This window comes from Lontra canadensis, unplaced genomic scaffold, assembly GCF_010015895.1.
Source record: "Lontra canadensis isolate GAN:19392208 unplaced genomic scaffold, GSC_riverotter_1.0 scaffold60, whole genome shotgun sequence".
Taxonomy (NCBI): Eukaryota; Metazoa; Chordata; class Mammalia; order Carnivora; family Mustelidae; genus Lontra; species Lontra canadensis.
In genome coordinates, this window is record NW_022631054.1 from 11749982 (window position 1) to 11765266 (window position 15285).

Consider the following 15285-nt stretch of genomic DNA (forward strand, 5'->3'; position numbering starts at 1 on the left):
GAAGATTCCTTTGTCGGGAAGTCTTCCCCAGGGTATCAACACCTGGACAGAAATAAAATCCCCGTTGATCACTGTAGGGAAGGCCAGGCTGGAAGGCGATGGATGATACTCCAGGTGTGAGAAAGTGCAGCCACTGCAGCCTACCAGTCATCCTCCACTGCCAGTTGCAGGAAATGAGGCACTCTGCTTTCCATAGCCGACTTGTCTTCCAACTTTGTGAACAAGTTACACCTTCCTGAATCTTGGTTTCTATTTCTACCAAATGGGGCTGATAATCCCGATCTCACAAATAGCGTTGTTAATATTAAATAAAACCGCTAACAGTTTTAAAGTGTCTAAGCACGGTACTGTGGCACACAGGGGCAAACGACAAACGGTATCTCTGAATGGAGGAAAAGAGCTGGGTAGGACCTAAGAGGATGGCGTCAGCGGATTGGGCCATCCGAAGGGGGCGGTCCCAGAGGGGAGGAGCCAGCGTCCCTCCGCAGTACTGACTTTGAATCAAGCGCGGTAGTTTCGGCGGTAGCCAATCTTAGGATAGCATTTTCTTGCGTCAACTGTTGCTGAGGCTCAGAGCCACGAGTCCCTCACCGAAATCAGTTCTATCCGTTGCTGCTGTACCCGTGCTCGGTTCTTACGTGTCTATCCGTTAGGACTGAGAGGACGGGTAGAAAGTTTTGGTCACCTCCCTGAAAATCAGGGCCGGAAAGAGATCCTCGGCTACACGCTCCAAACATGCAGAGCAGCACCAGCTTCCCCTTATGTGGAAGCCGCTGGCCGACGCCCAGTCAGGAGTTGTAGTACCAAGATTCCAGTTCTTACGCAACTTGCTAGAGAAGCAGGAAGTTGCTTTTTGGGGGGATAGCGGGTCAGGGAGGGAAGGTACCCCGCAGATAAAGACAGCGAGGGCGAGAGTGTCCTTGGGCTGGACTGGGGCAGTCCTGGCCCTTTAAACTCAAGGGGGAGGATCCGGAAGTGGATGGGCGGGGCAAAGGGCTCTGGTTTATAAAGGGGCCCAGCCGCGCGGGGTCTCCAATCTGCCATTTTCTGTCCCTGAATAGGTTTCTGGCGTCCCAAATTCCTTGTTTTCCTCACAGACTCTATTCCGCCCGTTGGTCCACCACCTCAGGGGAACGATGGCCGCAGAGTCCACAGCCACTGCCGCCATCGCTGCGGAGCTGGTTTCCGCCGACAAGTAAGCGGGACCGTGGAGAGCTTGAGGCACTGGCCAGTCCACGGGGAGGGGGTGGTGGACTGGGGCTCCCCGGGAGGGACAGGCCCATGAGAGGAAGGACTTGCTTCCCACCGCGCAGCCGTCGCAGTTCGGGGCGGCCCGGACTGTAGAAACCCACCCTTTGCAGAGAACCTCGCGCATTAGCAGTAACACTAGTCGGTTGGCGCCCCCTGCCCCGCTTTTCGCGGCCGCCATCTTGCCGGGGGCAGCAGCGGCTGCTCATCGTCTGCCCCTCTCCTTCCTCCCCCGGCCCGGGGCTATCGGGGAGGAGGCGGGGCCCCAGGGCTCCTGTCTGTTTTTATGCCCGTGCTGTCCCCGCACTCCCGGCTCGCGCATCCAGTAGTGTCCCTAAACAACCCGGGAAAATAACTAACAGATTTGGCGCCAAAAAAAAAAAAAAAAAAAAAAACACCCCCCCCCCCCCCCTGGGGAAAAAAAAACCCCCCCGCGCCCGGGGGGGGAGCCTGGCCGGGTGGGCTGGGGGGGGGGCGGGGCTTTCGGGGGCGGGGCCACGCGCGCTAGGGTTAACTTTCCTCCGCCGGCTCGGGAGCAGGGGGCGGGGTCCTGAGGAGGCGGGAAAACTCCATTGTTTCGGGCTGTGCGGTTCGCCCAGAATATCCAACTTCCGCGGTGTGGCGTGGTGAAGCTTGTTTGCTACCGTCAACTCGCTCATCTCCTGCCCTCTTTCTCTCAGCCATCCTCGTTTTTAGGCCTGTGGTGGATAGCATAGTGACTCTTTAGGCCTCGGGAGTGCTGGCGAGAAACTTGGCTGCTTCGGAGGGATTGTATCGGGACGGAAAGCATCTTCACCTAGCGCTGCGTGGAATTCCTTACTTCAGTCAGTGTTTGGTTGTTAGGTGAATGGGCGGTTGTATGCGCGAAATGTATTAGGTGGACTGGGTAGAAACGATTGCTTTGAAAGCGCTACAGTGCTTGTCAGACAAGGTATTTCTTGAACAGTGAAAGGGGACACTCAGTTAATTCGAGGAAGCAAGTGCCGTTTCCATCTGGTGGGTCTAAATTCCCAGTCATCCCTTGATTTTAAAAGCCTGGTTTTATTTTTTCCCTTCTACACCTTAGAAGTTCGCTTCTTCCAGTATAGAGGTTGCTGTGAGGTTTTATGATTAGCGTATAGACTTACACTCTGATGGTGTTGGTACATTCCAAGTTACTAAAGATTTACTTATCTCTACCTACGCTGCCTACCACTTGGTTCGTTTTCCTTCACGTTTAACAGTGGACAAACTACCCTCAGGATCACGTGGGAACTCTTAGAGAAAATACGGTTCTAGTTTCAAGCTCCGTTTTCGGTCTCCTCATTCATTGATTTGATAGGACAGGAGTAGCTTGTGCTTTGTGAATCGTGTGGTATCTTTTTTTTTTCCCCCTTTTTTTTAAAATAAGGAACTCCTTACTTGAGACTGATGCTCAGGAGACCATTTTGTGGTGTGCTGGACAACTCTAGCAGTCATTCCATTTAGATAGAGATCTTTGCCCTCTCAGCCCTTAAAAGTATTAAGGGTTTGGTTTGGTTTTGAGATAAAATTATGCAGCCAGTATGAATTGCAGATATTCAGATGTTATCTGTGTATAGCTAAAGTTAAGTTAGTGGTGAACTAGTCTCCAGCTTCCTGGCAGGTCATACACTGAGAAAGTACTCATGTGCCTCCAGAAAGGAAAATAAACTATTAAGTTCCAACCATGAGTTGCAAACTAAAATCTACCAATTGTATGTATTAAGTGCTTTTTTGAATATTTTTACTTGATCCACATGAGTTTGCTGTGAAGTAGTTAACTTCCTTTTATAGGTAAGAACAATCAAGATTAGAATGGTGAAATGATTTCCCAATTCATAAGTGGCACAGTCTGGGTTAAACCCCAGTATTTCATTTTTATAATTTCATTACTCATGAAAAAGCTTACTTTGAGAGTAAATTACTTGAAAACCTAATTAGCTAGTCTGAGGGAACGGTAAAGATGCCCTTTCTCAGTTAAGTAAGTTAATGGGGTATTCAGAGGTAAAGTGTCTAAAATGACTTCTTGGGGCGTCTGGGTGGCTCAGTCCTTAAGCGTCTGCCTTGGCTCAGGTCATGATCCCAGGGTCCTGGGATTGAGCCCCACATGGGGCTTCCTGCTCAGTGGGAGGCCTGTTTCTCCCTCTCCCACTCTTCCTGTTTATGTTCCCTCTTTCGCTATCTCTCTGTCAAATAAATAAATAAATAAAATCGGGGAGGGGGAAGACTTTTTTAGGGGCACCTGGGTGGCTCAGTCAGTTAATTAGGCGTCTGCCTTCGGCTCAGGCCATGGTCCTGGTGTCCTGGGATTGAGCCACTCATAAGGCTGCCCTTTCTGCGGGGAGCCTGTTTCTCACTTTCTCTCTGCCTGTGCTCACTCTCTTGCGTGCTCTCTGTCAAATAAGTAAAATCTTAAAAGAAAAAAGAAAATAAATGATTTGTTTAGGGCACCTGGGTGGCTCAGTTAAGTATCTGCCTTGAGCACACTTGATGATCCCAGATTCTTGGGGTCAGGTCCAGCATCCAGCTCCCTGCTCAATGGGGAGTCTGCCTCTCCCTCTCCTGCTGCCCCTCTCCCACCGCTCATGTGCACACGGTCTCTCAAATAAAGTCTTACTATTAGTATTTTCTTTTACAGTTTTTTTAAAGACATCTTTTTTTTTTTTTTTTTTAAGATTTTATTTGACAGACAGCGAGAGAGGGAACACAAGCAGGGGGAGTGCTAGAGGGAGAAGTAGGCTTCCCACTGAGTAGGGAGCCCGATGGCGGGGCTCAACCCCAGGACCCCTGGGATCATGACCTGAGCTAAAGGCAGAGGCTTTAACCCACTGAGCCACCCAGGCGCCCCTAGCTCAGTAATCTTTAAGTTCTGGGTTTCTCATTTCTATTTCCACAAGTGGTTTGTTTCCTCTGTTTTGGTGTGTAGGGGTTATGTTAGTGCTTAGTGTTTTGGTGTTTAAAATAAGATTAAGATAACTTCTTGTGAGTTAGCTCCATGGATTTATGATGAATTAATGTTGTAATTATTTGTTTGAAAGATTTAGCCAGAAAACCTGAGTACCTGTTTTTCAGTGGGATGGAGGAGTTAAGATAGGTATTACAATTCAGATGTGTAAGTGGGAGAAGAGTCCCTCTGGTGGATCTGGGGGGGGGGGCGGACAATAAAAAACTATTAGATTGTTTTAGTTGAATTGTTATTTGGTAATGTCAAGGTGCTATTTTTGAGGTCAGAACAGAAAAATAAATGGACTAAATGTTGAAATTATTTCTCAATAAGAGGAGTATGACCTTGTACTTTTTAAGTTATTTGAGAGAGAGTGCACCCATGAGTGGGGAGGAGGGGCAGAGGGAGAAGGAGTGGGAGAAGCAGACTGCTGAGTGGACCCCCAACAAGGGGCTCCATCCATGAACATGGAGATCAGGACCTGAGCTGAAGTCAGATGATTGACTGAGCCACCCAGGCACTCCTGACCTTGTACTCTTAAGACAATTTACTCATCATATCCCGTTAACCTTGGTAATGCTAATTATATACATGTCCAAGAGCATTCTTCACTACCACTTTAAAGGATGAAGTCCACTCAATTTAAGAAGCAAAACAATTAGACAAAGAGAAGGACAAACCAAAACACAGACTCTTAACTATAGAGAACAAGTTAATGGTTACCTGGGGGAAGGTGGGTGTGTTGATGGGTGAAATACATGAAGAGGATTAAAGGTGCAGTTATCGTGGGCACCTGGCTGGCTCAGTTCTAGACCTTGGGACTCTTGGTCTTGGGGTTGTGAGTTCAAACCACATGCTGGGCCTGGAGCCAACTTAAAAAAGAAAAAAAGTACATTTACCCTGATGAGGACTAATCTATGTATAGAATTGTTGAATCAGGGGTGCCTGGGTGGCTCATTCATTAAGTGTCTGCCTTCAGCTCAGGTCATGATCCCAGGGTCCTAGGATGGAACCCCTCACTGGGTTCCCTGCTTGGTGGGAAGCCTGCTTATCCCTCTCCCACTCCCTCTGCTTGTGTTCCCTCTCTCACTTTGTCTCACTCTGTCAAGTAAATAAATCTTAAAAAAAAAAAAAAAGAACTGTTGAATCACTGTATTACACACTTGAAACTAATACAACATAGATATATATTAACTAGAATTAAATTTTAAAATTTATTTTTATTTTTATTATTTTTTTAGAATTAAGATTTTTAAAAATAAAATATGGGCACCTGGGTAGCTTGATCAGTTGAGTGTCTGATTCTCCGTTTCGGCTCAGGTCATGATCTCAGGTTCATGAGATGAGCACTGCATGGGGTTCTGCACTAGTGGGGAGTCTGCTTATGTCTTTCTCTCCTGCCCCTCCCCCTGCTGGCATGCCCTCTTTCTCTCTGTCTCAGTCTCTTTGTCTCTCTCTTCAATAAATTTTTTTTTTTTAAAGATTTTTTCCATTTATTTGACAGAGAGAGAGAGAGATCACAAGTAGGCAGAGCAGCAGGCAGAGAAAGAAGGGGAAGTGTGTGCAGAGAGCCTGCTTGGCAGGGCTCAATCCCAGGACCCCGAGATTATGACCTAAGCCGAAGGCAGAGGCTTAACCCACTGAGCCACCCAGGCGCCCCTTCAATAAATAAATCTTTAAAAAAAATAAGTAAATACAATTTTAAATGAGGTCCACCCTGAAGACTACACACAAAAAGCCTGTTAGAACTAATGAATGAATTCTGCAGTTTTGTTTAAGGTTTTATTTATTTATTTTTTTTAAAGATTTTATTTATTTATTTGACAGACAGAGATCACAAGTAGGCAGAGAGGCAGACAGAGAGAGGAGGAAGCAGGCTCCCCACCGAGCAGAGAGCCCGATGTGGGGCTCGATCCCAGGACCCTGGGATCATGACCTGAGCCGAAGGCAGCGGCTTAACCCACTGAGCCACCCAGGCGCCCCTAAGGTTTTATTTTTTATATAATCTCTACATGCAACACAGGGCTGGAATGTAAGACCCTGAGATCAAGAGTTGTATCCTCTACTGACTGAGCCAGCCAGGTTCCTTGCAAAGTTTTAAGTTACTAAGTTAAAAATCAGTTGCATTTTGGGGAAGGTAGCTGGCTCAGTCAGTGGAACATGTGACTATTGATCTCAGGGTTGAGGTTGAGACCCATGTTGGGTGTGTAGATTACTTAAAAATCTTAAAATCAGTTGTGTTTTTATATAAGAATAACAATCTGAAAAGGAAACAATTCCATTTAAAATAGAATCAAAGAGTTACATACTAGGTATAAGCCCGACCAAGGAGTGAAAAACTTGTACAAACTTTTTAAAGACTTATTTGAGGGACACCTGGGTGGCTCAGTTGGTTAAGCGGCTGCCTTCGGCTCAGGTCATGATCCCAGCGTCCTGGGATCGAGTCCCACATCGGGCTCCTTGCTCGGCGGGGAGCCTGCTTCTCCCTCTGCCTCTGTCTGCCTGTGCTCGCTCGCTCTCCCTCTGTCGCTGAAAAATAAATAAAATCTTTAAAAAAAAAATTTAAAAAAAATTAAAAAAAAGACTTATTTGAGAGATAGTTTGAGCCTGGGTGCATGAGAGTAGGGGGAAGGACAGAGGAAGAGAATCCTCAAGCAGACTACCACCAAACATGGAGCCCGACACAGGGCTCCATTTCATAACCCATGAAATTGTGACCTGAACCAAAACCAAGAGTCAAGAGGCCCAACTGACTGAGCCACTTACGCGCCCCTTGAACGGACTTTTGTAGTAAAAACTATAAAACATGGCTGAAAAATTCAAGAAGATACAAATGGAAAGACTTGCCCTGTTTTGGGTTGGAATGCTTAATATTAAGGTGTCCTGGGGTGCTTGAATGGCTTAGTCGTTTGGGTGTCTGACTCTTGGTTTCTCAGCTCAGGTGATATTCTCGGGGTCCTGAGATTGAACCCTGCATCTGGCTATGCTCTCAGCAAGGAGTTGGCTTGAGAGTCTCCCCTCTCTCCTTCCACCCCTCCCCTTGCTCAAGCACACTCTAGATTAAAAAGATCTGTCTATATGACCGAGAAGTACAAGCAGGCAGAGGGAGACGGAGAAGTAGGCTCTCTATGGAGCAGGGAGTCTGATGCAGGATTCTGATCCCAGGACCCTGGGGTCATGAACTGAGTCACCCAGGTGCCTTCCCCCTTTTAAAAGATTTTATTTATTTACAAATTTATTGTTTATATAAATAAAAGCCTTTAAAAAAATGTCCATACTACTAAAGAGATTTATAGATTCCACACAATCTATATCAAAATTTCAATGGCATTTTTGCAGATACAGTAGTTTCATCCTACAATTTATAAGGAATCTCAAGGGATCCCAAAAAGCCATAGCAGTTTTTTAAAAAGCAGAGTTGGAGAGCCCACTTCTGATTTCACAACATTACAAAGCTACAATAATGAGAACTGTGGTAACTGGCATAAAGACAGACAAATAGACCAAAGAACAGAATAGAAAGTCCTGAAATAAATCCTCACGTAGGGTCAAATGATCTTTGACAAAGATGCCAAAACCACTTTATGAGGAAAGAATAGTCTCTTCAACAAATGGTGTTGTGAAAACAGGATATGCTGATGTAGAAGAATGAAGTTGGACCCTTATCTTACACCATATAGGAAACTGGGCTGAAAATGGATTAAACACCTAAATGTAAGGCCTGAAACCAAAATTCCTGAAAGCAGAAGATAAAAGCTCCGTGATATTGGACTTGGTCTTGGATAGGGTACCAAAAGCACAGACAACAAAAGAAAAATAGACAAGTTTAAGACTACATAAAACTTTTAATAACTTCCGTCTTTAAAAGTATATTTATTGAGAGAGTGTGGTGGTGGGGGGCAGAAAGCGGGAGATGGAGAGAGAGATTCTGAAGTAGACTGCCCGCTGAGTGGGGAGGCTGTTGGGGGCTCAGTCTGGGACCCCAAGATCATGACCTGAGTCAGCCACTCAACAGACTGAGTCACCCAGGTGACTCTTCTGACTTGTAACATAATAGGTTAGTTTTGTCAGTTTTGAACTTTATATAAATTGAATTATGCACTGTGTAGTGATATCTAGTTGCTTATACTCAACATTATGAGAATCATACACATTACATACTCTTTTAGTGATTTCTTTGTGCTATATAGTGCTCCACTATATGAATATACTGTACTTTTATCCATTCTGTCAGGTGGACATTGAGCTTATATTTATTTGTAAGGGTAAATTAAAACTTTGTAGGGAGGATGATAGATGATGATAAATATAATTAGGTGCCTGGAAAACTATTCTGTTTCTGGTTGACACTGTGGGCCTTGGTTTCCTGTAATTTTTTTTTTTTTTTAAGATTTTTATTTATTTGACAGAGAAATCACAAGTAGGCAGAGAGGCAGGCAGAGGAGTTTTTTTAAAAAAAGATTTTATTCATTTATTTGACAGACGGAGATCACAAGTAGGCAGAGAGGCAGGCAGAGAGAGAGAGGAGGAAGCAGGCTCCCTGCTGAGCCACCCAGGCGCCCCAAGACTTTTTTTTTTTTTTAAGATTTTATTCATTTGACAGAGAAGAGCGGAAGCACAAGCAAGGGGAGCTGCACACAGAGGTGGAGGGAGAGGGAGAAGCAGGCTTCTGGCTGATCAGGGACCCCGAAGCGGGGCTCAGTCCCAGGCTCCTGGGATCATGACCTGAACATAAGGCAGACCTTCGACAGACTGAGCCACCCAGGTGCCCCTGGTCATTCTTTTTTTTTTTTTTTTTTTTTTAAATATTTTATTTATTTACTGGACAGACAGAGATCACAAGCAGGCAGATAGGCAGGCAGAGAGGAGGAAGCAGGCTCCCCGCTGAGCAGAGAGCCCGATGTGGGGCTCGATCCCAGGACCCTGAGATCATGACCCGAGCCGAAGGCAGAGGCTTTAACCCACCGAGCCACCCAGGCACCCCTCCCCTGGTCATTCTTTAAGGAGAATTTTGTGAAGCACTTTTCTTGTCACCCAGGTCATAAGCATATTTCCTCTATATTTACTGAACATTTATTTTGGTTACTAGAGGTACCACATTTAAGGAGAAAGAGGAGGTCCGTTTTCTCAGATGAAGCTTCCATTACTTGGTATAGACTATAAATACGGAGATTAGAGAATGTTAGTGATAAAATATTGTACAGATGGTTATCTATTTTTTTTTTTAAAGATTTTATTTATTTATTTGACAGATCACAGTAGACAGAGGCAGGCAGAGAGAGAGAGAGGGAAGCAGGCTCCCCGCCGAGCAGAGAGCCCGATGCGGGACTCAATCCCAGAACCCTGAGATCACGACCCGAGCCGAAGGCAGCGGCCCAACCCACTGAGCCACCCAGGCGCCCCCAGATGGTTATCTTAATTTACCCATTTTTAAGGTGAAAGTAACTGGATGATTAATTTAGTTCACATGGTCAAGGATTGCCTCCATGATATGTGAGTGATAAGGGACCAGCTATATGAAGATTCTAGCATGGAAACTTTATTCATAGAAATAAGGATAGGGGCACCTGGGTCGCTCAGTGGATTAAGCCTCTGCCTTTGGCTCAGGTCATGATCTCAGGGTCCTGGGATTGAGCCCCGCATCGGGCTCTCTGCTCGTCGGGGAGCCTGCTTCCCCCTCTCTCTCTGCCTGACTTTCTGCCTACCTGTGATCTCTCTCTCTGTCAAATAAATAAATAAAATATTTAAAAAAAATAAGGATAACAGAAAATAGGGGTACACATGCAGACAGGTTGGTAGTTTTGGTGTGGTGAAAGAAGGCCTAATTGTTTCTGTTCCATGAAGTGTGAAGCAAGTTCTGGTTAGAAGTAAGGGGGAGGACTGTAGTAGGGTATAGGAGATTTGAAGAAGAAATAGTCACTTTGTAGAGATTGAAAAAAATATTCATGAAGAAAAAAATCTACAGGATGTGTGATAGGATTGCCAGTGTTGTCCTTGTTTTATGTTTGTGGCAAGAATTTAAAGTGAGGGTGCGTGGAGTGGCTCAGTTGGTTAAGTGTCTGCCTTCAGCTCAGGTCATGATCCCAGGGTCCTGGGATCCAGTCCTTTGCTCAGCAGGGAGCCTCTGAGCCCCTCTGCTTGCTGCTCCTCCTGCTTGTGCACTCTCTCTCTATCTCTCTGACAAATCTTAAAAAACAATGTGAAGTGAGTCCATTCAGTGCTCTTGTATGTTTCTTAGGATGTTCATTCAGCTGCTTGGCTATAGCAGACACAATAAATGGTTAGAGGGTTGAGCCCTATAGGGAACTTAAGGGTTTTCAGAAGAAAGCTGAATATATAATACTTTCTTCATAGAGAGTTTATGTTAAAAAATGTCTTGAAGATAATAATTGGAGATTTGTGCTTCCCACCCAACCTCCACATCTAGTTGTCCAGCAGCAGACCTGTTTGGTCTCTTGGTGTTTCCTCTTTTTCCTCGAAGATAGCAGTCTCCTCAGCATTTAAGCATCCTAAAATGGACACATTTAAAAGGCATTTCTCTATCATAAATCTCTGTTTGGTGCCTGTTTTTGCTTCTTTAACTTCATAGTCAAAACTTCTTTTTTTAAATTTTTTTTTATATATATTTTTTATTTATTTGCCAGAGAGAGAGAGAATACACACAAGCAGGCAGAGAGGCAGGCAGAGGCAGCGAGAGAAGCAGGCTCCCTGCCGAGCAAGGAGCCTGATGTGGGACTTGATCCCAGGACCCCGGGGTCATGACCTGAGCCGAAGGCAGTGGCTTAACCAACTGAGCCACCCAGGCATCCCTCATAGTCAAACTTCTTTAGATAAGAATATGCCTTCCTAGATCCCCTTTTTTCCCTGCCCTTCTGTTTGCTTAACCATTTAGCAAATGTATTTAATTTATACTTAATGTGTTAGGTTTTAGAGATAACAAAAATGAATCAGTTTCAGTTTCTGTTGGTCAGATCATAACAGGGCAGGTGTGTACTGAGTATACACATTTGTTCAGTTTGTATCAGTCTGGCTTCTTTCCCTTCATGCCATCTAAACAACATTGCTAAAAGTACTCAGATTGTCTGTATGTTAAATTAGTCCTTATTCTTAGCTTTCTAATTAGTTCTTAACCTTTTTTCTGAATCTGATAACAGTAACTCCCTTCTAATTTTGTTTTTCTTTGATAATACCTCCATTTCTTCCTGTTTCATTGTTAGTAATTGCTATTGACTCATATATCAAACATTCAATGATGTGCTTTGTGAACTTTGTTTTTTAATTTTTAAAACAAATCCTGTGAGATAGGCAATGTTAATTATAGTTGATGAAACTGAGGCACCTCACATGCTAAAGGGCAGAGTCACTTGGCCCTAATCCTACTGTAGTGATTCAGGATTGGTCACTTACTTTAACAAATATTGCTTAGCGCCAGGCATTGAGCATGGTGCTAGGATACAGCTAGAATAAGATAGATACGATTTTTTTCCTTAGAGCTTAATCTTGCAGAATACAGAAAGTCAATGGACAATTGAAATGGGATGGTGTCATATACATTACCAAATCACCTGTGTAATTGCATTATTTCTCTTTAAATTAGGAGCATTGCCATCTGCCACAAGGTTTGTGAGAGGATTAAATGAAAATGAATAGGTACTGTATGTGTTATGTTTGGCAGTCAGATGTTTGCTCTGAATTCTCTATTGAATGTTAACCACTTTTTCATAAGCACCTGAAAATCAGCTTGTCTTAACATGTAAGTCCCACAATTTTCACCTTATTTTGGTTGGCTAGCGCTTAAGTGTCCCAACCCCAGAAATAAAAATTCTGGACTCTTTTCTAGTTTTCAAACAGTCACCAGTATTTCTTAGTGTGGTATTCTATAACAGGGCTTAGAAATGTTAAGTCTAGAGTGCCAAATAGGAGTGAAGTGATAGGGATAGGGATTGTAGTAAATTTTCCTTCTTTGAAGCGAGTGGTCATTATTTAATTTCAGCTGATTGTGTGAGAAGGTGAGGCCATATTGGTGGGTATCTGATTAAAAAAATTTTTTTTTTCAGATTTTGTTTATTTATTTGACAGAGAGAGATAGTGAGAGTGGGAACACAAGCGAGGGAGTGGGAGAGGGAGAAGCAGGCTTCCCAATGAACAGGGAGCCCGATGCAGGGCTCGATCCCAGGACCCCGGGAACACGACCCGAGCTAAAGGCAGATACCCAATGACTGAGCCACCCAGGCGCCCTGGGTATCTGGTTTTTTTATTTTTATTTTTTATTTTTATTTATTTGACACAGAGAGAGATGACAAGTAGGCAGAGAGGCAGGCAGAGAGAGAGGAGGAAGCAGGCTCCCTGCTGAGCAGAGAGCCCGATGCGGGCCTCGATCCCAGGACCCTGGGACCATGACCTGAGCCGAAGGCAGAGGCTTTAACCCACTGAGCCACCCAGGCGCCCGGGTATCTGATTTTTAAAAAATATTTTACTTATTTACTTTTTTTTTTTTTTTTAAGATTTTGTTTATTTATTTGACAGATCACACATCGGCAGAGAGGCAGGCAGAAAGGGGGATGCAGGCTTCTTGCTGAACAGAGAGCCCGATGCGGGGCTCGATCCCAGGACCCTGAGATCATGACCTGGGCTGAAGGCAGAGGCTTAACCCACTGAGCCACCCAGGTGCTCCAGTAATTTACTTTCTTGAACAGAAAATCCATTCCTGATTTAAAATCCAGAATGTTAGTTATATAGTGAAATGTCCCTCTACCCCTTGCTTTCTAGTCAAAAAGTTTTTCTTCTCAGAGTGACCCAGTGTTAGGAATTTATTATGTATCCGTCAATGACAGCCTTATGCATATAGAAGCAAACAGTATGTAGTTATTAGTTCTACATACTAAGTGGTAGCCTACTTGACACATTTTGGAGCATTCAGTAATACATCTTGGAGATCTTTCCTCATCAGGGTGCAGTTTCCTTTTTTTTAATGGATGCCTTCTATTCTAGTCTGTGGATGTCTCAACAGATTCCCTACTGATAGATTTGTGAGTTGTTTCCAGTATTATGTTATTACAATTAGTGCTACAGTGAATAACCTTGTAATAAATGATGGACTAGTATATCTGTAGGGTAACTTTCTTCTACTTATTTATTTATTTATTTATTTATTTTTTAAAGATTTTATTTATTCATTTGACAGAGAGAGAGATCACAAGCAGGCAGGGAGGCAGGCAGAGAGAGAGGAGGAAGTAGGCCCTCCGTGGAGCAGAGAGCCCGATGCGGGGCTCGATCCCAGGACCCTGGGATCATGACCCGAGCCAAAGGCAGAGGCTTTAACCCACTGAGCCACCCAGGCACCCCAACTTTCTTCTACTTAAAAAATTTTAATTCCAGTATAATTAATATACAGTGTTACATAAGTTTCAGGTATACAGTATAGTGATTCAACAGTCCTACACATTACTCAGTGTTCATCATGATTAGTATACTTTTTAAAAAAAATTGTTTTTACTTACTTATTTGTGAGAGAGACAGAGAGCATGAGAAGGGAGAAGCAGACTCCCCGTGGAGCTGGGCTCCCAGTGTGGGACTCGATCCCGGGACTCCAGGATCATGACCTGAGCCAAAGGCAGTTGCTTAACCAACTGAGCCACCCAGGTGCCCATAGTGTGCTTATTTGTAATCCTCTTCACCTATTTCACGCATTCTCCCACTCACCTCACCTCTGGTAACCAGTAATTTCCCTTAAGAGTCTATTTTTTGTCTTTTTCTTTGTTCGTTTGTTTTGTTTCTTAAATTCCACATATGAGCGGAATATGGTATTTTTCTCTGACTTATTTCACTTAGCATTTAAATGTTCTCCAAGTAATTCCCAGGTTGACTGAAGTTTGAGAACCACTGCTTTAATCCATCTCTCCAGACTACACTAGTACTACCTTAGTTCAGGCCCTTTTTACTTGTCTAGGCCACAAACAGTGGAAATAAATTTATCACTGGTGAGTGCTTTACACTGTTATTTTTTAAAGGTATTTTTTATTATTTACTCACTTATTTAGTTAAAGATTTTATTTACTTATCTGGTAGAGAGAAAGAGAGAGAGCATGAGGGGGGAGGGTCAGAGGCAGAAGCAGACTCCCTTCTAAGCAGGGAACCTGATGTGGGACTGGATCCTAGGACTCCAGGATCATGACCTGAGCCAAACTGCTTAACCAGTTGAGTCACCTGGGCACGCTTTTAAGGTATCTTTTTTTTTTTTTTTTTTTTTTTTTAAGATTTTATTTATTTGACAGAGAGGCAGGCAGAGAGAGAGCAGGAAGCAGGCTCCCCGCCGAGCAGAGAGCCTGACTCGGGGCTTGATCCCAGCTCCCTGGGATCACGACCTGAGCCGAAGGTGGAGGCTCTAGCCCACTGAGCCACCCAGGCACCCCTAAGGTATTTTTTAAAAAGGTTCCTGCCCTGTGTACACAGGCCAGCGTGGCTGTTTCCTGAGGGCCACAGGGAAGTAGTGTGTACCTTGGTATCCTGGTATCATTCCGGTTTTGCCAGCTTCTCTTGATGGGCTGAGTGTGGAATTAAAAGCAAACCTGTATGGGGAAGAAAAAAAGATTTTATTTATTTGAGAGAGAGAAAGACAGAGTGCGCTGGCGTGAGAACTGGAGAAAGAGGAAGAGCTCTGAAGCCGAGCCCCACACTGGGCCTGATCTCATGGTCATGAGAACACGACCTGAGCTGAAACCAAGAGTGGTCACTTATGCAACTGAAAATATTGCCCCTACAATGTTGTTGTTATTTTTTTTTAAAGATTTTTTTTTAAACTTATTTATTTGACAGAGATCACGAGTAGGCAGAGAGGCAGGCAGAGAGAGAGGAATGGAAGCAGGCGCCCCACTGAGCAGAGCAGGCGCCCCACTGAGCAGAGAGCCCGATGCGGGCCTCAATCCCAGGACCCTGGGATCACGACCTGAGCCGAAGGCAGAGGCTTTAACCCACTGAGCCACCCAGGCGCCCTACAATGTTATTTTTATAATGCTTTTACTGATTTTGTTTCTAATTTTATCTGGAAAAAAGATAATCAAAGTATTTTATCTAGAAAAAAGATATCAAACTAT

At 44.2% G+C, this 15285-nt stretch overlaps 1 protein-coding gene across 4 annotated transcripts in view; it reads left to right on the top strand.

The window, feature by feature from the left end:
• Window positions 1-643: 643 nt before the first annotated feature.
• NASP (nuclear autoantigenic sperm protein) overlaps window positions 644-15285 on the top strand; it is a 47270-nt gene continuing 32628 nt past the window's right edge. The window contains exons 1-2 of one of the 4 annotated variants that reach the window (XM_032877636.1): window positions 644-800; window positions 1062-1195. In XM_032877636.1, the coding sequence (XP_032733527.1) occupies window positions 762-800; window positions 1062-1195 (173 nt within the window). In that variant the 5' untranslated portion in view covers window positions 644-761. The other 3 variants (XM_032877635.1, XM_032877638.1, XM_032877637.1) reach the window with 3 other exon arrangements.